The following is a 27,412-nucleotide window of genomic DNA, read 5'->3' as shown; positions in this document are numbered from 1 at the left end:
GTCAGCAGATTGTAGAAAAATAACCATCATGGTTTTCTTTCTTTGCGGCTCTCCTGCAAAGCTACAGAGAATGTCTATGCAGTAACGATAATATTCTTAAAATAATGCCCTGGTGTTAATTCTTCACACTCTTAACCAGAAGGTATTACCTTCTAAATATTCTGCTATGGGGCAAAGAATTTAAGTCCAAGGGCTACTCTCCAGGGGATTCGTCCCTATTTCACCTTTGCAACAGGAAATGTTGAAATTGTTGTTGTTGTTAGCTGCAAACTCGTGTCCGACCCATCATGACCCTATGGACAATGTTCCTCCAGGACTTCCTGTCCTCTACCATCTTCTGGAGTCCATTTAAGCTCATGCCTACTGCTTCAGTGACTCCATCCAGCCACCTCATTCTCTGTTGTCCCCTTCTTCTCTTGCCCTCAACCTTTCCCAGCATTAGGCTCTTCTCCAGTGAGTCCTTCTTTCTCATTAGGTGGCCAAAGTGAGTTTTAGCTTCAGGATCTGGCCTTCTAAAGAGCAGTCAGGGTTGATCTCCTCTAGGACTGACCAGTTTGATCACCTTGTAGTCCAAGGGACTCGCAGGAGTCTTCTCCAGCACCACAGTCCAAAGGCCTCCATTCTTTGGCCCTCAGCCTTTTTTATGGTCCAACTTTCACTGCCATACATTGCAACTGGGAAGACCAGGGCCTTGACTATACACACTTTTGTTGACAGGGTGATGTTGAAATGAAAACCTTTATTTTGCTAATAACTGGATCTGCCTAAAGGTATCATCGGGAGAGTCTATGGATATGACTACTGCCTGGTATGTCAGCAATTAATATGAGATTGCATTCTGCCCTACATGCTTGTTTTGGTGCGTGAATTCATCCACAATTTTGTTGATGCACGAAAAGTAGGTTTTATGTATGTGTGCCTGCACGAAAACCCTGTCCGTCTATCCTGCATGGCTTTCCTAATCCAGAAATTATTTTCTTCCATTTCCCTGTTCTGAGCAAGATGGATTATTTAATTCACAACCCTCAAACGTTATTGGGTGATATTCTTAGGGGGAATGAGACTTTTGCTCAATTCTCAGCATCTTTCTCCCCCACCCCTCCCCTCTCTAGCCCTGTGCGGATCAGAATGAAATTCTCATTTGCAAGGTGACAAATGCAGAACAATTTCGCTTCTTTGATGGTTTTTTATTCCAGGCACTGCAAATACTCAATTTCTGTCACCATTGCCCTCTCCCACCAATATAAAACCAGAAAGTGTGACAGGTGCTATTCCCCACTGGGGAGAATAATAAGCACCACCTTTCAATCATTTTAATTGTTTTTTTAATTTTTGTATTGATGTTTTAAACACCTTGTAAACCGCCCTGAGTCCTACGGGAAAAGGGCGGTATATAAATCTAATTAAATCTAAAATAACACAACACCCTCAACAACAAAGCCATTTGTGGCAAGGCAACGCGCCGGCGGAGAGCTTTTATACCCAACCGTCCTCCCACCCCTCCCCCCTGAGATCAACGCGCACTCCTATTGGGAAGCCTGTCTGAGTGACGGCGGAGCGGTTCAATCAAGCTCTTTTATGACGTAGCTCTCGCGCTGTGGGAGAAGCTTTGGCGTTTTCCTCTTGATTTTTCCCGCACTTTTAGCGGCGGCGGCGGCGGCGGCGGCGGTAGGTTTCTGAGGCGTGGCGGGAAGAGGCAAATTCAGCCCCTTTTCGATCCTGGCGGGGCCTTTCGGGGAGCGTCGCCTGGCTTTGCGCGGTCGGCTTTGCCGCCCAGGTGGCCGTCGCCATCGCCCAAGTATAGCGGTGAGGAAACTATGGCAACTTTGCCACCTGTGGACTTCAACTCCCAGGATTCCTTGAGCCGCTGTGGCTTAGCCTGGCTGGCTGAGGGATTCTGGGAGTTGAAGTCCACAAGTCGTAAAGTGGCCTCAGTTTTCCTGCCTCGGCCTCGCAGCCTTTCTGCTTCCATCCTCCAAATCTCTCGGGGTGATGGAGGGAGGAAGGCCTGGCTTGGGGCTGCCCTAACCTCCAATCTCCTCCTCCTCCTCGACCCTTCCTAGAAAGGCCTACGAGCCAGGCGCTGGTATTGGTTATGTATTCAAGATGGACTGTGATTATATGTTATTTATATGTAAGGGTGTAGGTTTATACATAGGTTGTACTTAGCATGTTTAAATGTGTGTTATGTATGTTTACACTTTGAGAGCAAGCAACTCAATTTCATTTTTAATGTGTGCCAATGTGCCCACGGTAAAAAAAAAGACAAAGGTCTATCTATCTATGTATCTATCTATCTATCTGTCTGTCTGTCTGTCTGTCTGTCTATCTATCTATCTATCTATCTCATCAATCATATCGCTATAATATCTCTATGGTATCTCTATCATATCTCCATCATCTATCATATCTCTATCTACATCTATCTATAATCAATCATATCTCTACCTATAATATCTATCATATCTCTACATCTATCTATAATCAATCATATCTCTACCTATAATATCTATCATATCTCTATCTACATCTATAATCAATCATATCTCTATAATATCTATCATATCTCTATCATATCTCTATCTACATCTATAATCAATCATATCTCTACCTATAATATCTATCATATCTATCTACATCTATCTATAATCAATCATATCTCTATAATATCTATCATATCTCTATCATATCTCTATCTACATCTATCTATAATCAATCATATCTCTACCTATAATATCTATCATATCTATCTACATCTATCTATAATCAATCATATCTCTATCTATAATATCTATCATATCTCTATCATATCTCTATCTACATCTATCTATAATCAATCATATCTCTACCTATAATATATATCATATCTATCTACATCTATCTATAATCAATCATATCTCTACCTATAATATCTATCATATCTCTACATCTATCTATAATCAATCATATCTCTACCTATAATATCTATCATATCTCTATCTACATCTATAATCAATCATATCTCTATAATATCTATCATATCTCTATCATATCTCTATCTACATCTATAATCAATCATATCTCTACCTATAATATCTATCATATCTATCTACATCTATCTATAATCAATCATATCTCTATAATATCTATCATATCTCTATCATATCTCTATCTACATCTATCTATAATCAATCATATCTCTACCTATAATATCTATCATATCTATCTACATCTATCTATAATCAATCATATCTCTACCTATAATATATATCATATCTATCTACATCTATCTATAATCAATCATATCTCTACCTATGATATCTATCATATCTCTATCATATCTCTATCTACATCTATCAATCTATCATATCTGATATTTTATCATCTATATATCATATCCCATATTTATTATATATCATTTATGTCAACTATGTCTATCGATAGATTTATATCTATTCATCTACCCATCCATCCATCATCTATGTCTATCTTCTATCTGTCTGTCTATCTCGGTGTGCAAATGAAAGGTCGGGTGTAAGTTTTAGCTTCTCCAGCCTGGGTGTCTCTAGAATCTAGATCTTGTCAGATTACAGGTAGTCCTCCACTTACAACAGTTCATTTAGTGACCGAAGTTATAACGGGACTGAAAAAACTGAGTTGGGATTGGTTTTTCACACTTCTGATCGTTACAGCATCCCCATGGTCATGTGATCAAAATTCAGACGCTTGACAACTGACTCATATTTATGACGGTTGCACTGCCCCAGGGTCACAGGATCCCCTTTTGCGATCTTCTGACCAGCAAAGTCAATGGAGGAATCCAGATTCATTTAACAACCGTGTTAACTAACTTAACAACTGCAGTGATTCACTTAACAACTGTGGTAAGAAAGATCCTAAAATGGGGCAAAATTAACTTAAATGTTTTGCTTAGTGACATAAATTTGGGGCTCAGTTGTGGTCGTAAATTGAGGATTACCTGTAGCACAGAAGGAGCCATCCATCCCCCAGTTAGCTGAACTTAATTTTCATTAGAAAAAATTGGCTTAAGTTTTAACTTAATCTATCATGATAATTTCTCTCCCACTATTCCTGGTTAACTTAGCTTTTGAATTTGAGCAGCGCACTGAAGTATATACCAGCTTTAGATTATACGTTTGCACAACATATCAATCTAAAATAAGACTTGATTATTATCTTTAAGACAAGGATAGTTTTCTTCTTTTCACCATCCAGAATTTACAATGAGCAATCACTGAAGTGATCACTTATTTTGAATAAAATGTCAAGATGGTAGCCGTACTTACATCTCTTATAATTAAGAGTTAAGAAAATTAATGTAATCTTACATTCAATAAGCATCAAATGTTCCTTTCATCTTTGTTGTCATACTCTATATCCCTACAACAAAATTTGAAAGTATTTTATGTGTAATGCAAGCAATTAAATATGTATTAAATAAGCCATTTGGCAGAGAAGAATAGAATTTTTAATTTATAAAGGACAGGCAAATAATATAATAGTGCTAATATCAATATTAAATAGCATGGAGGAAGTACTAAATTTCTGAATTTATCCTTTTATGTATGTATGTATGTATGTATGTATTTAACGGATTCTGTGCTGCCTTGATCATAGTGAATCTAGGCAATATACAGAACAGGATTAAAACATGAAAAAAATACGGTTTTACTATATTATCTTCAGTACACTAATAACTACCGTCATCAATATATATAGTGAAAACCACATTTTTTACTTTAATTTTTAAGAACAAAAAATCACATTAAGAATTTTTTCCTCCTTAAATTTTTCATCTGCTTTCTTCTTGAAGAAATTATATGTTTTTAAACAAGACTGCCCAGTTGCGGTAATATATTTTAGGCTAGGATGTCATTCTCATTGGCCTGTTGGATTATGGTGAATGTGTTATGCAGATTTTGAAATGTGAATCAAGTGTAGCTCACATAATTGTGAGTAAGCCTATCTTGTAAATGTAGCCTTGTTGAATATATATTTAAAGTGCATTAATTGCAGTACTACAGCCTACTTGTTCTTTTTGTACAATACAGTTGTACAAAAACTATGCATTTCTATTAGCCTGTTAGATTACTTACCTTGTGTATACTGGACATATAATTAATAATATAGGGGAGGAAAAAAATCTGGTTTTCTGGATTTTCATTGTAGTTACCCTGGTGTAGAGGTCAGAAAATCTTGGTGAGGTCCTGTTCTGCTTTGCCTCAGTCTGGCTAATGTTATACAAGTAGCCCTCGACTTAACAACGGTTCATTTACTGAGTGTTCAAAGTTACAATGTCACTGCAAAAAAAATGATTTAGGACCATTTTTCACAGTTGCCGTCGTTGCAGCATCCCCAGGGTCACGTGATCTCAAAATTTGGACGCTTGGCAACTGACTCATATAGACAGCGTCCCTAGGGGGGGTCATGTGATCTCCTTTTGCGACTTTCCGCCCAGCAAAGTCGACGGGGGAAGCCAGAGTCGCTTAACAGCCCTGTTACTAATTTAACTACTGCAGTGATTTGTTTAGCAACCGTGGCGAGGAACGTCGTCAGATGGGGCAAAACTCACTTAACAACGGTCTCACTTAGCAACGGAAATTTTGGGTTCAGTTGTGGTGGCAAGTTGAGGACTGCCTGTGTTTATGGAGTACTTCGACCATCCCCTTCAAATATTGAGCTAGAAGTGAACACCTCAGGTGGCCATAATGCTTTGTTATTTTTAATAAAAACAGGTTGTATGTAGCCTGATTGAAAATATGTCACTTAGTACATAGCCAATATGTTCTCATTTTCGTTTTTCAGGTCTTCCTTCATTCTTGAAGCTGCCTGTAAGACGGAGCCACAGAAAGACGCTAAAATGTCAGCTTTGAAACACCCAGAGTATCCCGAAGCAAAATTGCTTCAACTGGAAAACATGATACCCTGTCGAGAAGCTCAAGCATCCACTTTATTGTCAATATTTGGAGAGGTGCCCCTTTTTTATATATATATATAAATATATATGTATGTATGTATGCTTATAAAAGGGACGTGGTGGCTCAGTGGGTTAGGACGCTGAGCTTGTCGATCAGAAGGTCGGCAGTTTGGCGGGTCGAATCCCGAGTGCCGCGTAACAGAGCGAGCGCCTGTTACTCGTCCCAGCTTCTGCCAACCTAGCAGTTCGAAAGCACGTAAAAATGCAAGTAGAAAAATAGGGACCACTTCGGTGGGAAGGTAACAGCGTTCCGTGCGCCTTTGGCGTCTAGTCATGCCGGCCACATGACCACAGAGACGTCCTCGGACAAGCGCTGGCTCTTCGGCTTTGAAACGGAGATGAGCACCGGCCCCTAGAGTCGGAAACGACTAGCACGCATGTGCGGGGGAACCTTTACCTTTTTTAATGTATGCTTATATACCTTTTTTCTGATGCTGGGTCTTGTTTTTTGACAAGAGGCCTCATGTTTCGTATTGTAAAAGGAAGGGTCATTTTTAAGATGCTTTCAACTCCTCACATCTGGGACAAAAAACATCAGTTTGAACTTTTCACTTTCCAGGAAGCTCGTGTAAAAGAAGGGTGGTTATTATGGGTTTTTGTTTTTGTTTTTAGGGTTGTTGTGAGTATTTGGTGGGGTGCGGCCACACCTTGTTTAGCTCTTTACCGGAACTGCCGTTGTCTCTTTAGACGAGATTTCGTTTTTCTGCCCCCCGTCAAAAGAATTAACAAGGAACGGACTTGTTACTGGGATTGAAACTGAAGATGTATTATTTTGAAACAGTTACGTGTGAGGGAGGTACACGGTGAGGTCTCCTTCTGTCTGCTCAGAGCAATGGGCAGGAAGTGAGAATAAGCAGAGGCAATGCTGTCCCAAAGGTGTTTTTCAGAAAGCAAACTGCATTTTCTTGCGATTCACCCCCCCCCTCTCCCCTAATGTTTCCCTTTTTATCCAAGAAGCTTCTTGGGTGGGAAGGGAAACGTTAGGGAAAAACCCCAAGGAAGTCCAGTTGCCTTTTGAAAAGCACCTTGAGACAGCCTTGACCTGGATGACTGACTGAGAATCGCCATAGAGAGAGAGGGACCGTGCCTTTCAAAAGGTGCCTTTGAAGATGGCACCTTGAAGACGAGGTTTGGGAAGATCCACTTGCCTGCCAACTTTTAACTATTTGTGATGTTAACGTTCTGGGTTCCTTCCCCCCCCTTCCTTCTCAAGGTCCTTTATTTATTTATTTATTTTATTTTAATTCCATTTATATCCCGCCCTTCTCCGAAGACTCAGGGCGGCTTACAAGCTTAGCAGTAGCCTTCATTCTATGTATATGCCTGCTTATTATTAGGGCTTTCACACACACCCCAAGCGGCATTATTACAAAGTCAGCTTAATTGCCCCCAACAATCTGGGTCCTCATTTTACCTACCTGGGAAGGATGGAAGCCTGAGTCAACCTTGAGCCTGGTGGGACTCGAACCTGCAATAATTGCAGGCAGCTGGTGTTACTTAAGGAGGCATTAGCCCGCTGCTCCACCAAGCCTCATTCAGTTTTTGTTTTCACTTTTTCTCTCTGTCTGTCTGTGTCTGTCTGTCTCTCTTTATCTGTGTCTCTCTTTGTACGTCGCTTGTCTTTCCGTCTCTGTATGTCTCTGTGTCTCTCTTTTTGCCTGTTTTCTCCTTCTCACTTTGCTGTGGCTGTCAAAAATTTGCATTTCTCTGTAGGTATATTTGGTGAGGAAGAACCATTGGTGCATGCATTTGGAGAATCCATTTTGTACAGAAGTAATTACAATCAATTATTAGTAGTTTTCCCCCCCGACCTTGCCTTAATTTGACCATATGGATAGTGTAGCGATTTTGGAGTTTCGATGCTGACTTCAGGCCATTAATGTTTTTGAACCTTATTCCTTAGTATTTGATGTAATAGGAATGCTTTTGCCCCGAGAAAAGGGAGCTGCTGCATTTTTAAGCAAGATCAATCATTGTTCAGCTAATGTTAAAAAAATGAGTCAAAGTCCTCAAAACCATTTAAACAAAGGATAGGGTATGCTTAAAGTACAAAACAAACAAACAACCTTCCTAAATATGTATGTATATATTATTTCCTAGCGCCAACATTTTAGCTTTCCAGCCCTTTTCATATATGGACACACATCCAGTGGAAAGACTTATGTGGTGCAGACCCTTCTAAAAATCTTGGAGGTAAGACTGATCTACTTTTATCAGTTTTCTGTTTAAAAAAATAAAAGGATTTTGAAGAAAACCGGAAATGTTATTTTTTTTGTTGCTTCCTTTAAGCAGGGATTCACATTTGATATAGAGAAACATCTTAACATTCTTTATGTTAAGTGGGATTGTCCAGAATCATTTTGGCAGGATGTGGCCAAAGCATAAAAATAATCCAGAAAACCACAGTTCTATTTGTTTCTATTTGGGTGAAGGTGAGTAGGGCAAATGGCCAGCAAATTAACAGTTTTCTGCAGCTGCCATTTAGCCAAGTGTCGGTAATTGTGAATTACGATCCATCTATGCTCAAAATGAGGACCCAGATTGTTGGGGGCAATAAGCTGACTTTGTAAAAATGCTGCTTTGTGGGGGGGGGGGGGCTGAAAGCCCTAATAAGCAGGTATATACATAGAATGAAGGCTATTGCTAAGCACATTGATTTGTGCTTCTTAGATTGTAAGCCGCCCTGAGTCTTCGGAGAAGGGCGGGATATAAATGGGATTTTTAAAAAATGTATACTTCCTTGTCCTTAGAAAGAAAGAGTTGTATTTAGAAAAAGGGTAAGCCAAATAAATAGTGTTTATTGTTTACTTTTTTTTACCAGTAGACTCATCAAGTTTCTGATTTTTGTCACATCCTAGTCTGAATTCCCACCGTGGGTCTTCTCGGATGCATTGATGCTATGTTGAATTTTTCCCAGCTCTTATTTATAACGGTGGTTGAATGTGATTAATTTGTTATCTTTTTTCACCGTGTCTTTTTGAACATAACTGCATGCATTGCATATTGCTATCAATTTACAGTAAGTCATTATATTCAAGGTGCTGGTAATGACCTATAAAGCCCTAAATGGCTTGGGTCCAGACTATCTAAGGGAACACCTGCTGCCGGCATCATCTTCCCATCGTCCTGTGCGCCCCCACAGGGAGGGCCTTCTCAGGGTACCGCCGGTTAATGAATGCCGGCGGGTTATTCCCAGGGGAAGGGCGTTCTCTGTGGGTGCACCTGCCCTACGGAACCAACTACCCACAGAACTTAGGACTGCCCCCGACCTTCGCTCATTTCGCCGGGACCTGAAAACTTGGCTCTTCGATCTGTTTGGTCCAGACTGTGGGGTTGTTAATTTAACTGGGTTTTAGATTTACTCTTGGGGCTTGAATTTAATTTAATTGTTTTAATTGTTTTTAATTTTTTGTATTCATGGTTTTAACTGCCCTGTAAACCGCCCTGAGTCCTACGGGAATAGGGCGGTATACAAATCCAATAAAATAAAATAAATAAAATGAATATTGGGTGGCTGGTTTTGGGTAGCAGTTTGAAAGCATGCAAATGCGAGTAGATCAATAGGTACCACTTTGGTGGGAAGGTAACAGCACCTTGTGATGGTCACATGACGGCGGGAATGTCTTCGGACAGCGCTGGCTCAATGGCCTTGAAAGGGAGATGAGCATTGCCCCCCTATAGTTGGCAATGACTAGCGGAGTAAAATCCACAGAGACTCCTTTATCTTTTTTTACTTTTATGTAAAGTAAAATACATTTTACCGTATATTGATTGATATATATATCAATCCCAATCGTTAAGTACTTAGCAATGAAATGCATTTAAAAGCAGGGCAGTGAGCTGTGCTGAAAATTTGTAAATCTGAATGGGACTTACTTTATATAAGCTGAGAATTTTAGGTTGCAAAATACACTCCCCAAAATTGCCGACCAGGGGTTAGATTTTTTTTTTAAAAAAAAGCCCGTCACAGCCTTAAAATTGCATGGTCTTATAAATGATAAGGTAACAATTTGCAGTTTCTCACCTGTCACTGTGTTTTAAAATTCATATGTCAGCTTAATTATACATGACACATTTTTCCTGGTACTTCGGTTGTAATTTCTAGAGTTGGCTTATACATCGATGGACCTATAATATTCATGATTATATATGGTGTTCTCGGGATGGCATGACCGTGCAGCCTTCACTTCTGATTCTAGTTATTTAGTGATTTATTTTTTTTACAAATCAGCTGTAATCAGCGAGTTAACATATCTTTTGAGTCTTAGACGTTGCTTTCTTACTGTTTCCTTACTTTGTAAACAGTCCCAAGTTAGGTTTGCCGTGGAGAACCTTGTAATAATAAACAGAAGAAATTTGTCTTCTCTCTTTTCAGCTTCCCCATGTGTTTGTGAATTGTGCCGAATGTTTCACTTCCAGATTACTTCTGGAAGAAATATTGAGACAGTTGCAATGCCTCTCCATCCAAGAAGAAAATCCTTCCTTTGTATCCTGCGACACATTCAATGATTTCGTGCGTTTATTTAAAAAGGCGGCCTTGACACCCGATCTGCAGAATCAGACAATATATGTTGTAAGTAGCTATTTCACACTGCGATATATTCAGATAAAAATGCATGAATGTTTTGCACAGGAAGCATGCCTACTGTTGTTGCCTTGCAATTGGCTGAGCTCAATTGTTTTGTTATATAGTTAGTTAACAATAATAGGAAGAATATTGTTGCCCTACAGGGTGTCCCACGCTGCTAATAAAATGTAATTAGCTCTAACGTGAAAAGTAAAAACACAGCTTACCTGAAATGCACAGTTCCTTTTTCTTACACATTGAGCCGTGTAGTTCTGAGGACGTCACTTTTTATTTAAGGAAAAATATTTCTTATTTACAGAAATCGAAGCCCCCCCCCCCCTCAAAAAAATGAAAAATGTGTCGTGAGGTTTTACTGATCTGTTCCAGGGAAGAAACTGAATAATAAAGCTGGTTTTAGAGAGACGTTTGTTTAGTTTATTTTAATAAGGTTATTGATCATTCTCATATCTGAAGTTACTTGAAAGTAGATGATAAAGAGCATTAAATTGGTGATCGTTTTGCATCGGGCAAATTGTTAATAAATCAGAAGAATTAAGAGCGAAATTAGAACTTTCCACTCAGCTGTGCAGGAAAACAGACCCCCCCGAATAGGAGCAGAACAAATTTGTGTGAATTAACCTGTGATGTGTGGACTTGTGATGGGGCAACTTAAATGAAGATTGATGACAGCCCGTGTGTTTTGGTAGCACAAATGGGCAAAACGTAATTAATTCTGTTTTGTTCCATTGGTGAATAATTAACATATTTCAGCCTGGTTAACTTGGGGAAAATGAAGATAAATGAACGGTCTCTTTCAGTGGGTTTCTGAACGCTTCTCAGATCCAAGCACAGGTACGGAGCAATCATGATTTAGCAGGAGGGTCCAAATGACTCATTCTCCCCCAGAGATCGATGCCGTCAATAAAACTTTGTTTACGACTATCGTGAGAACAGCGTGTCCTTCATGGCTTTCCCCACAAGTGTTTCAAATTGTAATTTGCAATTTAGATAAGTGTTAATGTATAAGAACAGATTTTATGTTCCTGGGCTCCAAGATCACCGCAGACGGGGACTGCAGCCAAGAAATTAAAAGACGCTTGTTCCTGAGGAGGAAAGCCATGGCAAATCTAGACAGCACACTAAAAAGCAGAGACATTGCCCTGCCAGCAAAAGTGGTATCCCGATGATACCTTTAGGCAGATCCAGTTATTAGCAAAATAAAGGTTTTCATTTCAACATCACCCTGTCAACAAAAGTGCTTATAGTCAAGGCTATGGTCTTCCCAGTTGCAATGTATGGCAGTGAAAGTTGGACCGTAAAAAAGGCTGAGCACCAAAGAATCGAGGCCTTTGAGCAATGGTGCTGGAGAAGACTCCTGCGTGTCCCTTGGACTGCAAGGCGATCAAACCGGTCAGTCCTAGAGGAGATCAACCCTGACTGCTCTTTAGAAGGCCAGATCCTGAAGCTAAAACTCAAATACTTCAGCCACCTAATGAGAAGGAAGGACTCACTGGAGAAGAGCCTCATGCTGGGAAAGGTTGAGGGCAAGAGAAGAAGGGGACGACAGAGAAGGAGGTGGCTGGATGGAGTCCCTGAAGCAGGAGGCGTGAGCCTAAATGAACTCCAGAAGATGGTAGAGGACAGGAAGGCCTGGAGGAATGTTGTCCATGGGGTTGCGATGGGTCGGACACGACTTCGCAACTAACAATAATGTATAAGAACTAACGTAACAGGAATTGGGAGAAGCCACTTCAACTCACAGGATTTCTGCTTGCCATGTGGCATTTTCGTCATCTGATATTAGTTAAGCCGCTGTGACTTTGGGAAGGTGCTCCAAATTTTGTATCGTACTGTGACCGAGTTCCCCCTGCGAAGGTTTCCTGGATCCCTGCATGAAATACATCATCCGTAGGGCACTGCTGTCCAATGGGCAAAGCAGCAAGATGTCCAGCCAAAGCTTTAGCCGCCCCAGTAGCTGCTCAGGCATAATTTAACATTATTCCTCGTTTTACTCATCCCTCCTACTATGCGTTTTTAAAAGAATTCACTGCTCTGACATTTAATATTATGACACATATTTTATATGCTATGTCTGTGAATTTTTATATGTTCTGTATTCTGTTACACTAGAACAGGGGTAGGCAACCTTGGTTCTTTTATGACTCGTGGACTTCAACTCCCAGAATTCCTGAGCCAGCCAGGCTGAGGGAAAAGGGAGAGGTTTCCAAGCTGAGCCATGCTGGCTCAGGAATTCTGGTTGTTGAAGTCCACGAGTCATAAAAGAGCCCAGGTTGAGGACCCCTGATATAGGGCAGAGGTGGGCAACCTTGGCCATTTTATGACTTGTGGACTTCAACTCCCAGAATTCCTGAGCCAGCCTGGCTCAGCTTGGAAACCTCTCCCTTCCCCCTCAGCATGGCTGGCTCAGGAATTCTGGGACTTGAAGTCCACGAGTCATAAAAGAGCCAAGGTTGCCTACCCCTGCAATGATACATATGGAGGTAGTTCTTGACTGACAACAGTTCATTTAGTGAACGTTCAAAGTTACAACGGCACTGGAAAAAGTGACCATTTTTCACACTTATGACCATTTCAGCACCTCTATAGTTTGTTTGTTTATTTATTTATTTATTTATTTATTTATTTATTTATTTATTTCGATTTATAGGACTCAGGGCGGTTTACAGGGCAGATTAAAACAATACAATATATACAAGTCAAAATAAAAATTAAATTAGATAGCCCCAAAAAATAAAAAATAAAACCTTAAAAACCTTAAAAAGTTGTGATCAAAATTCAGACACTTGGCAGCTGACCCATGTTTATGACGGTTGCCGTGTCCCAGGGTCACATGATCCCCTTTTGCAAACTTCTGACAAGATAAGTCAATGGGGAAGCCAGATTCACTTAACAACCGTGTTGCTAACTTAACACCTGCATGATTCACTTAACAACTGTGGCAAGGAAGGTCATAAAATACAAACGTTGCACCCCTTACTGAGATAACTTATTGAAAGATTACATTCTGGAATTTGTTTATTTAGTGTATTTGTTTATTTAGTGCATGGAAACCTAACATTTTTTTTTGTATTCAGCAAGGGCATTTTTGGAAAATTGATTCCAAAGTTCTGCATAGCCCAGCCTCATCAGAAATAAAATATGGTTTTCTTTCCCTATCTTTTTACGAAATCCAGTGCTTTAAAAATTAAACGGCCAATTGGTATAATTTTAAAAGTAATAGAACCTATTTCAATATAGATATAGGAATTTAGTAACTATTAGAAGACAATTACCGTAAGCTTTGTATCGATCACTTCCTACCTAACTATTTCTTTAAAGCAAAATATAATGTTTTATTTAATTTATTTAAAATATTTATTTATATCGCTGCCCATCTTTCAACCAACTCTGGGTGGCTTCCAATGAAAGATTAAAACATATTTTAGTTGCTTTTAGGGAGATTAAATAAGTTAACTGAAATACTTGGACTTTTTAACCAATTGTGCCTGCTTGAGGGGAAAAAAAACATTTTTCTTAGGAAAATGTAATTTGAGGAACTCTTAGAGAAAGTTTGTATTGGTAAATATACTTGAGTAGTAGAAACAGAACCTTCAAATTATTATTTTTGTGTAACATCTTTTTTTGTTTACAGGTTTTGGATAAAGCAGAACAGCTGCGTGAGCTGGAAGGAAATATTCTGCCAGGTTTTCTTAGACTGCAAGAATTGGTAAGGAAATTAGCCTCATTTCATTATTTAAGAATGAAATCTCCGGTATATCCTGACTGATTTAATGAGTATATTTCTAAAAATTAAAAGTGGCAGGTCTAGGTGATCTGAATAAATTTTGCAAAGTTATTTTTGTGAGTTAACAGGACAATTTTAATGTGAAACAGCTATTTTTGCTAGCAAAATTTGATCAATTGTGTGTCTTTGAGTTTAAATACTGTTATTATTTTATTAACTTGTTTTTGTGTTGCTGTTTGTGATGTATCAACAATTTGAAAAGTTATGTGGCTAAATTTACAGGTTAATTTTCTTAATACCCAAAGTAGCCGAGTGAGCCAGCAATTTTGTTTGAAGTTTTAGCTAATTCACAACTTTACTTCCCATAAGAAGTGTTGCTCTTAAGATCAGTATAAATTTTGCAAAAATGGGGAAGAGAGAGAGAAAGATAAATAGCTCAGGTGATTTATTTATTTATTTTTTACATTAAAATTTGATTTTTTTTTAATTTTTTTTTTTTGCTATTTTATTTTTCATGCTACTGACGTTCCTCTTGATGCAGAAGTTACTTTGCATTTACAAACATGGAAGGATCCATGTGAAAATTTAATCACTTCTTGCATTTTTTTATGTTGTCCTGGACTGTCTGTAATGTAATATACATATGTACTGTACGTAAAAAGGAAATTCTTGTTCTGTGCATGACTCTTATCCAAGGATATTTTTCAGTGTATTAAGGGCAAGCAGAAGCTGTTACCAGCTAACAAACATCATGGGATGTAAATACGTCAGTAGAGATGAAAGAGATTCAGAGGACCTAAGTAAGCTAGATTTTAACAAAATGGAATAATTACAATTAACTTTGTACTTAAAGTAACAAGTCAGGATGATGGTAAGGATCACGTGCGAACAGTTGGAAGGCAAGAAAACGATTGTTTCATTTTTACTTCAAGATTGCCTTTTGCTTCCCCCCCCCCCCCTCTGGAATTAAAACTGTAAATCTACAATGAGCTGCAGTATAGAAATGCTGATTTGGGCAGCCCTTCCTTAGGCTTGCTGGCAAATGGCATTCGAGAACCTGGTTAAAACGTGCGTCTTTGGTTTTTTCAAGGTGTGCATTAATCTTTGTAGCAAAGCAAAGAGTCACTTTTCACACTTCCATGTGTTTCCATTGCAACCATCTGATGTAACACTTTCGAGTTCAAGGAGAAGAAATGTGTTTGTTTTGGATTAAGGGCATTTGGAGCAGTTCAAATGGATTAGAGAGGCATATTGCGCGATTGCAATCTCTTTCCAGTGGGTGGAGGCTAATAAACGTGTGTGTGTGTGTGGTGGGGAAATTAGTTGTTCTGATGCTTATTTAATTTGTAAATTCACATAGCATAGCTGCTCATCCGGCATAAATGATCCTGGGCAACCTGCAGACTTAACACCACAACATTTGTTCCAATTTTCTATGCCCAAGTGAAGATTTTCCAACGGTGGTTTCACAGCGGCATCTTTCACGGCCTTTGGGAATGTAATAATTTTCAATCTCAATACTGCATTAATCCGATTCCCCGTCGCCCACCGGGATTACCTGGGGCCGCCCTGGAATTCTCTGTCCGGTACAATAGGAGTCAGCCATCGACTTTGACCGTGAGGAAGGATTTAAAAACGAACAAAAAAGCATTGTCATTGGTCTACCGTGTTTGCTTGCATTCTTGTGTTCGGTTTTTTTTTAATTAAAATAATATTTTAATTCAGTTTAAACATAGTTTCACCATCTGTACATTTTTATATGTTTTAACCTGCGGTGGAAACTAACCAAGGAGAGAAGCAACCTAGAACTAAGGAGAAATATCCTGACAGTCAGGACAATTAACCAGTGGAACAGCCTGCCTCCAGAAGTGGTGAATGCTCCGTCATTGGAGGCTTTTGAAAAGAGACTGGACAGTCACTTGTCCGAGGCGGTATAGGTCCTCTTGCCTGAGCAGGGGGGTTGGACTAGAAGACCTCCAAGGTCCCTTCCAACTTTGCTGTTTGGCTATTTTGAGTTTTGTAGATTTTTAAACATCAGTCTGTTGTCTGAAGCGTTTTGAGGCTACGGGTCAGCCCTTCTGATATTAATAAAAACCAGAATAAACGTCTTGGGGTACAACTATCGACAGCCGTTTTTTCCTGAGGGAGGAAGCGTGAAACTGTTTCTCTTCCAATTGCCTGGATCAAAAAGGAGGGGAATAAAATCTAATCGATGCATGAAGGTCTTTAGATCGAAATTTTAATTTGTCCCCGGTAATTTAAGGAGGCAGAATTTCGGTTAACAGCGAAGCTTCAGAGATCAGGAACATGTGGGATTTTTGCTTTTTTTTTTTTTTTTGCTCTCCTTCCGTCATCACCCCCTACGTGGGTATTTCTCTTCTTTTTTTTTCTTTCCCAACACTTCATTGCAGGGCTTATTTTTAGCATTCCTTTTGCATTAAAATAAAAATTTTAGAACGCACAAAAGCTCAAGTCAGTAGGAGGAATCCCTTGTCTGTACCTGGCTTTTCCCTCGTGAGGAAACGGCTAGCACAGGGTTAGGCAACCTTGGCTCTTTTATGACTCATGGACTTCAACTCCCAGAATTCCTGAGCCAGCCAAGCTGAGGGGAAAGGGAGAGGTTTCCAAGCTTAGCTGTGCTGGCTCAGGAATTCTGGGAGTTGAAGTCCACCAGTCATAAAAGAGCCAAGGTTGCCTACCCCTGCCCTAGGCCCAGGCCACTTTATGACTCCTGGACTTCAAGTACCAGAATTCCTGAGCCAGCCACTTTGAGGGGAAAGGGCGAGGTTTCCAAGCTGAGCCATGGTGGCTCAGGAATTCTGGGAGTTGAAGTCCACCAGTCATAAAAGAGCCAAGGTTGCCTACCCCTGCGCTAGTGGTATAGAACAGAATGTCTGTAGGAGCTCAAACTTCATTGAGAAAGCCTGTTTTAACTCAGAAGCTGATTTCCATTTTGCTCTGATGTTCCACATTGTGCTTTTCTGATATATAGTGACTCCTCATTATCTCATAGCTTCTAGCAAGATGTGAGGCGACCAGCTTTCCTTGAAAACTAGGCCCCGAATATAAAAATAACATCAAAGTTTTTAACTGTTGTAAAAACATACTAGAGATGAATAAAATGCACAGGATCACAGAAGAGGAAATTAGCTTGGAAATAAGATAATACGGCTGCTTCGAGCCCCTAACAGTTTTAATGACTTAAGTATTATTATTTTTTTCAAGTGCAATCAATTTATCCTCCCTAATAATTAAGATGTGTATCTCTGGAAATCTCGAGTGTCATAGTGCAGAAAAACAGAATCCTGAAACCTATTTTTTTTTAATTATTATTATTATTATTTAAATGTGCTAGCGGCTTGATTAAGCTATTTAAGGGCTTCTCATTATGCAAATCGTTTTAAGTAAAATGCTGAATCGGATTAATTTCTTTCCGCTTTTTTTTTTTTTTTTTTTTTTGTAAAACCTGAACTCTTCTGTGATGAAACATATAACTACAAGGTTATTTTTTACTTTCTCTCTCCTATAACATCGCTCACTTACAGACGGAGAGGAACGTGACTGTGGTTCTCCTTAGTGAAATTATATGGGAACTTCTTCGTCCAAGCACGGGATGCCTTGAGCCGCTGCCTTTATATTTTCCAGATTACAGCATAGGTAAGGACAAAAATAAGTAAACATACTGTGCATCACTTTATTAGTATGTCTATCAAAGAACGAATAATTGTGACGTCTAAATCTTATTTCTATGAACTAGAGCAGGGGTAAGCAAACCTGGCTCTTTTATGACTCGTGGACTTCAACTCCCAGAATTCCTCAGCCAGCCACGCTGAGGGGAAAGGGAGAGGTTTCCAAGCTAAGCCATGTTGGCTGAGGAATTCTGGGAGTTGAAGTCCGCGAGTCACAAAGAGGCCATAGTTCCCCCATGCTGGCTGAGGAATTCTGGGAGTTGAAGTCCGCGAGTCATAAAAGAGCCAAGGTTGCCTACCCCTGAACTAGACACATGAGGCTCAGTCTTTAGGTGCTGGATGGTGGGGATGGTTAGGAGCTAAGCCACACATACACACACACACCTACACACCTGTCAAGGGACTGTAGATAGTCCTTAACTTACAACAGTTTGTTTAGTGACCGTTCGAAGTTACAATGGCAATGAAAAAAGTGACTTATGATGGTTTTTCACACTTTCGACCATTGCAGCCTCCCCAGGGTCCCGTGATAAAAATTCAGACGCTTGGCAACTGGCGTGTACTTCTGACGGTTGCAGTGTCCCGAGCTCATGCGATCCCCTTTTGCGACCTTCCGACAAGCAAAGTCAGTGGGGAAGGCGCCTTCACTCGAACAGCCCTGTCGCTAATTTAACGACTGCAGTGATTCACTTAGTAATTGTGGCCAGATAGGTCATAAAATGGGGCAAAGCTCACTTAACAGACGTCTCACTTGGCAACCGAAATTTTGGCCTCGACCGTGGTCGTAAGCCGAGGACTAGCTGTACAGCTAGGTTTCTTAAAGGCGGTCCTTGGTTGAGTGACCACTCGTTCAGTGACTGTTCGAGCTTACGACCGCAAGCGAACGAGTGGCACTTAAAACCAGCTCTGGCTATCGTAAGTGTCCCACGACGCATAGTTTGCTTCCTCCAAGCAAAGTCAATGGGAAAGCTAGCAGGAAGACTAAAGTTGGGATCCACGTGAGGTCCTTGCTTAAGGACCAGCAGTAATTTGCGTAACGCACTGCTCAACCGCAGCGCGGGTCATGTCACATTGTGTTTCTCTTAGCCACGGAAATTCTGGCCGTCTGCTGTCTTCCTCTTTTCCTCCTTCTGTTCTCGAATACTATATCTAGTCCAGTGATTCTCAGCCTGTGGTCCGTGGATCCCTGGGGGGGGGGCTGCCGATATCGTCCGGGCGGGGGGGGGGGTGTCCGTGAAGACCTGGGGGGAAAAAAGTTATGATTTAAATCTTGAGTTAAGTCTTGGGGGTCCGTGGCCAGAAAAGGTATTTAAAAGGGGTCTGCGGTAAAGAAACGGTTGAGAACCACCGATCTCGTTCATGTTGGTCATTGTGGCACGTTTGATTTTCTAGTATATTTAGCTGCCAGCCAAATTCCCAGCATTATTCCATCCAGAATCCTCTGTGATCTTTTTATGACGTACTCCTTTCGGCCCGCTTGCCTTATCTTCCCCCCCCCCCCCGGATGAATATGGGTTTCTCTTCCCAGAAAATTATCAGCAAAGTGAATGCAGAGATAGCATAGGCGGTCCTCAACTTACAACAGTGCGTTTAGCGACCGTTCAAAGTTAACAATGGCACTGAAAAAAAAGCCTGACTTACGACCGTTTTTCACAGTTACGAACTTTGCAGCATCCCCCGTGATCAAAATTCAGACGCTTTTGGCAACCGGTTCATAATTTACGACCGTGGCTGTGTCCCAAGGCCGTGGGGGTCACCTTTTGTGACCTTCTGACCAGCAAAATCAACGGGGAAGCCAGATTCACTTAATAGCCGTGTTACTAACTTAGCAACTGCAGTGATTCGCTTAACAACCGAGGCAAGAAAGGTCACAAAATGGAGCAAAATCCGCTTAACAAATATTTCATTGAACGGAAATTGTGGCCGTAAGTCAAGACTGCCTGTCTCAAAAGTTTTAATGGTGGGTATGGTGGCAAGCAGTATATTAATTAGAAGCATCTTTATTTTCCACTAATCAGTCATCACTCTCAGAATGATGTAGTAAGAAAAACATAAAACACATAGTGTAAAATACAAATATGAGATGATATTATTATTATTATTATTATTATTATTATTATTATTATTATTATTATTATTATTATTATTATTATTATTATTATTATTAAATTTCTATACCGCCCTTCTCCCGAAGGACTCAGGGTGGAGTACAGGGCAATAAATACAATAAAATATACAATGTACAAAAGTTAAGAAACAATTAAATAATGTAGCCCAATTACAATAAAAATTAATAAGATTAATATTAAAATACCCCACACCCATCAGACCAGGCTGGCTTGTTCAAATAAGTAAGTTTTAAGTAAGATAATCAACAAATAATGTTAACTTGCCTGACACTTGATAATCACTGTATAAATGAACAAGGACCCTAAGGGACATATTAACAAAATGTTTGCCTGATGTTGTAAAAAAAGGTAGTTTCATCGCTTGAGGCTTAGGAGATTGCTTTGATCATTCTGGGAATCTTGATAGAAAAGAAGGAATTGTGGTAGATGCTTTCTTCAAAGAGAATTGTATCTGCAAGGAAATTGAAAGCACGATACGATGATTTTAATTAAGAAGACTTGGGTTGCCTGTCTTTGCCTTCATAATTAGAATGTTACCTGATAAATGAGAGCGAGCTGAATAGCTAAAAGGAAATACTTTTTTTTTTTTTTTGCAAAATGGCTGGGGCTGTAACAGCAGGTTTCTTCGTCTTACTGTATATAAAAATATTGTTCTGTGTGATGTCTCCTGAATTTTACTACTGAAAGCAATGCAGTATGTCACTCCATGAGCTTTAATGGAAAACCGTGCTTTTGTTTTTAATTCAAATAGGACATCTGCAGAAGATTCTGTCCCATGACCATCCTCCAGAATATTCGTTTGATTTTTATGCTGCATATATCAATATTCTCCTTGGAGTCTTCTATCCAGTCTGCAGGGACTTGAAGGAGCTCCAGCATCTGGTGAGAGATCTCTTTGGCGTTCTTCAAAGATAAGATAAGATAAGATAATCTTTATTATCACTTCTTTCTGTGAACACACTGGCATGCATTCAAAAATGAAATGCTGAGGCCCGCTCTCCAAAGACCTTAAAGATCCACTAAATGGCCTGTGATTTATATATGCATATATGAATAGAATAGAATAGAATAGAATAGAATAGAATAGAATAGAGGATAGAACAGAACAGAATAGAATAGAATATAGGACAGGACAGAAGAGAAAAGAGAAGAGAAGAGAAGCTGGAAGGGACCTTGGAGGTCTTCTAGTCCAGCCCCCTACTCCAGCAGGAGAACCTATACCATTTCAGACAAGTGACTGTCTAGTCCAGGGGTAGGCAACCTCGGCTCTTTTATGACTCATGGACTTCAACTCCAAGAATTCCTGAGTCAGCTGACTCAGAAATTCTGGGAGTTGAAGTCCATGAGTCATAAAAGAGCCGAGGTTGCCTACCCCTGGTCTAGTCTCTTCTTAAAAATCTCCAGTGATGGAGGGCCCACGATTTCTGGTGGCAAGCCGTTCCACTTGTTGATTGTCCTCACTGTCAGGAAGTTTCTCCTTAATTAAAGGTGGCTTCTCTCCTTGATCAGCTTCCAACCATTGTTTCTCGTCCTTCCCTCTGGTGCTCTGGTGAATAACCCCCTCCTCTTCTTTGTGGCAGCCCCTCAAATACTGGAACGCTGCTATCATGTCTCCCCTATTTCTTCTTTTCTCTAGACTAGCCAAACCCAAGTCCCGCAGCCGTTCTTTGTACGTTTTGGTCTCCAGATCTTTTAAGTTCCAAATGATACCAAATAAACTTTGCCCTCTTATCTTACAGGCTGCGCTTAATTTTTCCAAATATTGTGAACCTGTGGTCCAAGGCGAGGGTGAGTATTTTACTTCTAGTTTTGCCTTGTCATAGATAACACATAAGTTGATCGGTGCAGTGGCCTAGAGGTGAAGATGCTCACCTCCCACTCAGAAGGTTGAGAGTTCAATCCTAGGCAGCGGCAGATGTTTCTCTATCAGGGCTTGAAGAGGAAATATCTGCTGTGAACTCTGCATAGGCATCCGGCCAGTAAACACTCAGCTCCATTCAGTCATCTCGACTCCACCCCGATAAAAGGGATTAAAGGGTCCCCCAAAGGGGAAAAAAAAATAGATACACACGTGCTAGTTCAATAGGAGACAAGAATTACACCAGAAAGTAGAGAACAGGAAGCTATGTGGGAAATATCTCAGAAGTAAGTAGTGGCAAACAGTTTCCATATTTTGGGCCATAAAACTCCATGGAAATGTCACCGAGAGTCAAACTAGACTGAAATGATTTTTTACACACGCACGCACACACACACACACACACACACACACACACAAACATAAATATATTCTATTGTTTTTTTAAAAAAAACATAAATCACTTAATTGGTGAACAGTGTGTTGTCTGGGTTACATTTGTAAAACAATCATTAACAATTAATTTCTATAATCCATATTCCACATAATAATTGTAGTTGATTTCCTCTTTCCCCAAAATATCTTCCTTTTGCAAACGTGAGTTAATACAATTCTTATTGTTTTGATAAAACAATTGAATATGTAATTCCCCCCCCAATATTCCTAAAAATAATCATCACATCGTTATAATATTTCATTTCTATTCAGTCATTCTGGTTGCCTTATCATAGATCCTGTTACAATCCTTATTTTAGTTTATTTCTCCCACCAAATTCTAGATATTCTCACTGGTGAAGATTTTCTCAAAAATTAATTACATTTACGTTTACAAATTTAACTCTTGTTTTTTTTCCGTATAAGCCATCTCACACTTTTTTACATTTCTTAAGAAATAGATAAAATGATGAAAAAAAGAAAAGAGAGGAAAAGAAACATAAGAAATAACATATTACTTAAAATATATGTCCCTCCAAGGCTAATACATATTTACTTTCTCAATTTCTTATTCTTTTTAGCCACAATTAAGAATATATTTAATCTTTAAACATTCCATTTTTTAACTTAATACTTAATATGTGGGAAGTAGAATGCCCCTGGGAAATAGACTGCTATCCTTCTTATTCCAGATCTTAAATATGACCCCTGTACTATTGAAATGTAGCCATTTTGCTGCCAAGTTTGCCATTACGGTCTCTGACCGGTGAGCGTGGGAGATTCGCGTGGATCACTTGCTTGCCCACCTGTGAGAAAGCCATTAAAAAAAAAAATTCCAAGTAAAATCACGGACAGACTTTTTTTTTAATTTTACAGCTCATCTTTCCTGCTTGGAAAGTTCTGTGGGTTCGAGCTTGACGTTTCCTGTGTTAGAAATTGCTGGACAAAGTGGGACCGGTTGGGTCACCATTTCAGAAATATTTCCTTACCTAAACAGCAAAGCGGGAACGATCGCGGGCAGGCAAAAAGGCATTAGCAGCAGAGATGACTTGACTATCCTGTTGGTTTCCAGATTGATTTTCTTACGGGAAGCTGGTGGAAACAACAATAATGTGATTGGCTGATCGCCACAGTATCGAAACAGCCAAACCTTTGCCAAATTTCAATCCTGTGGGGCCTGGGTTTTGAACACATTTAAGTTAGCCCATTGGAGGCAAGTTGATTCAAAAATTGTTGACCTACCACAGCGGTCCCCAACCTTTCCGGCCTTGGCAGATGGACGAGGAGTGAAAGGGCAAATGGAGTTCTGTGTGAGTGGCAGGTGCGTGCACTCTTGCAAATGAAGCACGTCTCCATCACTCACACAAGAGCTGCACGCGCTCCCTCGCACGCTGCTTGTGTGACCCAGTTCTGAACGGGCCGTGACTATGGGCCACAACCCGGGGTTGGGGACCCCTTAGATTCAAAAGTTACTGAAAATAATTTGTCCACGTTGGCTAGATATTCTGGAGCTTCCAAGACAGAATGCATGGAGTCAAGAGAAAAGATGAATAAAACGGGCGGTAACTGTTATATAGCTGGAGGCTTTTGAGGGATAAACCCTGATTAAGTTGTCTTTCCACGGTACAGCGAATGAACGCGACACACGCCGGCTGTGGAAAAATATTGAATCCCATCTGAAGAAAGCGATGCAAACAGTTTATCTTCGAGAAATATCAAGGTAACTGCTTCTCTTCCTTCTCTGTTTTTTGTTTTTTACAGCAACCTCGAACTATCTATGTTGTTGTTAGCTGCGAAGTCGTGTCTGACCCCTCGCGACCCCATGGATGACGTTCCTCCAGGACTTCCTGTCCTCTACCATCTTCTGGAATCCATTTAGGCTCATGCCTGCTGCTTCAGTGACTCCATCCAGCCACCTCATTCTCTGTCATCCCCTTCTTCTCTTGCCTTCAATCTTTCCCAGCATTAGGCACTTCTCCAGTGAGTCGTTCCTTCTCATTAGGTGGCCAAAGTATTTGAGTTTCAGCTTCAGGATCTGGCCTTCTAAAGAGCAGTCAGGCTGGATCTCCTCTAGGACTGACCGGTTTGATCGCCTTGCAGTCCAAGGGACTCGCAGGCGTCTTCTCCAGCACCATAGTTCAAAGGCCTCAATTCTTTGGTGCTCAGCCTTTTTTACGGTCCAACTTTCACAGCCATACATTGCAACTGGGAAGACCATGGCCTTGACTATACGCACTTTTGTTGGCAGGGTGATGTCTCTGCTTTTTAGTGTGCTGTCTAGGTTTGCCATGGCTTTCCTCCCCAGGAGCAAGCGTCTTTTATACCTTTCCCAATCATTACGAGTGTCCCTATCTTTTTTTAAACTCAGCCTAATATGGGTAAGAGTTTATGTTTTTTACTAATGAAAAAAAATGCAGTTATTAAGTGGTACCGAAGACAGGGAGGTATGGAAAGTTTCTCATGGGTTTGCTATTAAAAGCAGTCGCAGATAAGGGCAAAGTACCGATGAATTGTGTACAGAATAACAGAGCTGGAAGGGACCTTAGAGGTCTTCCAGTCCATCCCCTCTGCTCAAGCAGGAAACCGTATACCAGGAGCGTCAAACTCGCAACGTCAGTTCTGATGAGAAGCGACTTCTGATCTTCTTTGCAGAAGCCACAATGTTTGAAAATGTTTCAAGAAAGCGTTTTCAAAGAAAATCATCTTTGGGACTACTTTTCATAAGGTTTTTGGTTGTCCATAGGAAAGCAGCTAGCAAATAATGTTTTGTCTCATTCTTCTGTTGGATTATTCAGCAACACATTTCAAAGGGGTCTTTTAATTAACATCTGTGGCTAACACTTCCTGATATAATTTCTTGTATTTACCTTATGCTGAATCCAGTAAGGATCACATGTAATTTTGAATAATAAATGTTGATCTTAGTTTAGGTGCTGAAATGTGTGAGCGTGACTGATGAATTTAATTTGGTCTTTTTTTTTCTCCCTTCTTTGATTCACATCTAGTATTGATATAATTTGTACGGTTAATTAGAAAAACTGTTTCTGATTCCCTGCTTGTATATTTTGAGATAGTAGGGAAAGGTATAAAAGACGCTTGCTCCTCGGGAGGAAAGCCATGGCAAATCTAGACAGCACACTAAAAAGCAGAGACATCACCCTGTCAACAAAGGTGCGTATAGTCAAGGCCATGGTCTTCCCAGTTGCAATGTATGGCAGTGAAAGCTGGACCATAAGAAAGGCTGAGCACCAAAGAATTGAAGCCTTTGAACTCTGGTGCTGGAGAAGACTCCTGCGAGTCCCTGGGACTGCAAGATGATCAAACCGGTCAGTCCTAGAGGAGATCAACCCTGACTGCTCTTTAGAAGGCCAGATCCTGAAGCTGAAACTCAAATCCTTTGGCCACCTAATGAGAAGGAAGGACTCACTGGAGAAGAGCCTCATGCTGGGAAAGGTTGAGGGCAATAGAAGAAGGGGACGACAGAGAATGAGGTGGCTGGATGGAGTCACTGAAGCAGGAGGCGTGAGCCTAAATGGACTCCAGAAGATGGTAGAGGACAGGAAGGCCTGGAGGAACGTTGTCCATGGGGTCGCGATGGGTCGGACACGACTTTGCAACTAACAACAACAACGAGGGAAAGGTAGCTGCTGTATGTGTGGATGAAATTTTCTGTTTTGTACCTAGGGCAAAAGCATCACAAGCATCACAAAGGAACATTTTTACAAAATGTTTAAAGTTACACCTGGTTTTGTCTCCAGTTGTCAAGCTGTCTGTTCAGTAGAATAATCTCGTATCGTGCCTGTTGTAGATGTACTGTTAAACAATTTTAACTGCCTTACTGCTTCAATCCCAAAGAATCCCAAATGTATCCTCTTTTAAAAGTGAAACATAAAAAAAAACCCTTGCCTTTCGCCGCAGCAAACCCAGGGCTTTTAAATGGCTACCTACCTTGTCTTTTCAGCTCCCAATGGGAACGATTACAGCAAGATAATGGAGAAACTGGACAAGTAAAAGGTACGTGTAGCAACAATAGCTTGGCTGTGTAAATTATTGATGACAAAGAGAGCCTTACAACTCAGAACAAATCAGCCACCGTTACCGAGCAAGCATTTATAAGTATACCAGCATCTTTAAACAAAAAAAAAATAAATCCAATGAAAAAAAAAATTAAAAAAATCTTAAGCTGTCGGCGAGAACCTTTAAATTGATTTTTTTTAACGTGAGCTTTTAAGTTGTCAGATTCAATATTTCTTTGTTTGACTGTTTCCCCCCCGCCCCCCAGGACTTTCAGCTCATGCTCATGTAGAACTGCCATATTACTCCAAGTTTCTTCTGATAGCAGCTTACCTCGCCTCTTACAATCCTGCCAGGACAGATAAAAGATTCTTTGTGAAGGTAATTAGGTTGGTTGTTTTGGTCTTTAAAATGTTGCAGATTCAAATAAGCTACCTAAAGGGGGGGGGAAATGAGAAAAAAGGGGAAGTGCGAAAAGCAATGCAGTTCGGAAAAGAACGGGAGAAAAGATAAAAGAAGCAACATCTGATCTCCATTGCAGAATTTGGAGAGAGAGGACCACTGGTCTGAAAGAGGCCATTTACCGTATTTATCGGCGTATAACACGCACCGGTGTATAACACGCACCTCATTTTAAAAAGGAAATTTCAGGAAAAAACCGTAAATTATATCGGCGTATAACACGCACACATCATTTGCCCCCTATTTTCAGGAAGAAAAAGTGTGTGTTATACGCCGATAAATACGGTATGTCAAAGTTGAACAGCCCTCTGTCAACTGATGTGACACCATCCATCACCTGTCCTCAGTTAACTTGACTTTTTCCTGGGCTTTTGGCTGGCAGACTCTATCCCCCCTATCCAGAATATGGATAGAGAGGATAATAGAGTCTGCCAGCCAGAAGCCCAGAAAAAATTCAAATTTAACTGAGGATGTAAAAGCAACCAACTATTTCTAGTAGAAATAAATTTAAATTAAGGCCAGACAGACATTTGGAT

At 40.2% G+C, this 27,412-nt stretch overlaps 1 protein-coding gene across 4 annotated transcripts in view; it reads left to right on the top strand.

The window, feature by feature from the left end:
• The first annotated feature begins 3,670 nt into the window (after positions 1-3,670).
• ORC5 (origin recognition complex subunit 5) overlaps positions 3,671-27,412 on the top strand; it is a 79,294-nt gene continuing 55,552 nt past the window's right edge. For 3 of the 4 annotated variants that reach the window (XR_014492873.1, XM_083365886.1, XM_083365885.1), the window contains exons 1-11: positions 3,671-3,863; positions 5,806-5,971; positions 8,078-8,170; positions 10,353-10,550; positions 14,197-14,271; positions 17,835-17,946; positions 20,859-20,989; positions 21,847-21,895; positions 24,030-24,120; positions 26,362-26,414; positions 26,683-26,795. Coding sequence is in view for 3 of the 4 variants with exons in the window: in XM_083365886.1 (XP_083222012.1) it covers positions 5,861-5,971; positions 8,078-8,170; positions 10,353-10,550; positions 14,197-14,271; positions 17,835-17,946; positions 20,859-20,989; positions 21,847-21,895; positions 24,030-24,120; positions 26,362-26,414; positions 26,683-26,795 (1,026 nt within the window). In the remaining variant the exon portion in view is untranslated. The remainder of the gene's footprint in view (positions 3,864-5,805; positions 5,972-8,077; positions 8,171-10,352; positions 10,551-14,196; positions 14,272-17,834; positions 17,947-20,858; positions 20,990-21,846; positions 21,896-24,029; positions 24,121-26,361; positions 26,415-26,682; positions 26,796-27,412) is intronic. The other variant, XM_083365887.1, reaches the window with a different exon arrangement.

The sequence above is a fragment of the Vipera ursinii genome (assembly GCF_947247035.1).
Source record: "Vipera ursinii genome assembly, chromosome: 6".
NCBI lineage: Eukaryota > Metazoa > Chordata > Lepidosauria > Squamata > Viperidae > Vipera > Vipera ursinii.
Note: the sequence above shows the minus strand (reverse complement) of the source record. Positions and strands in the feature narration are given on the sequence as shown.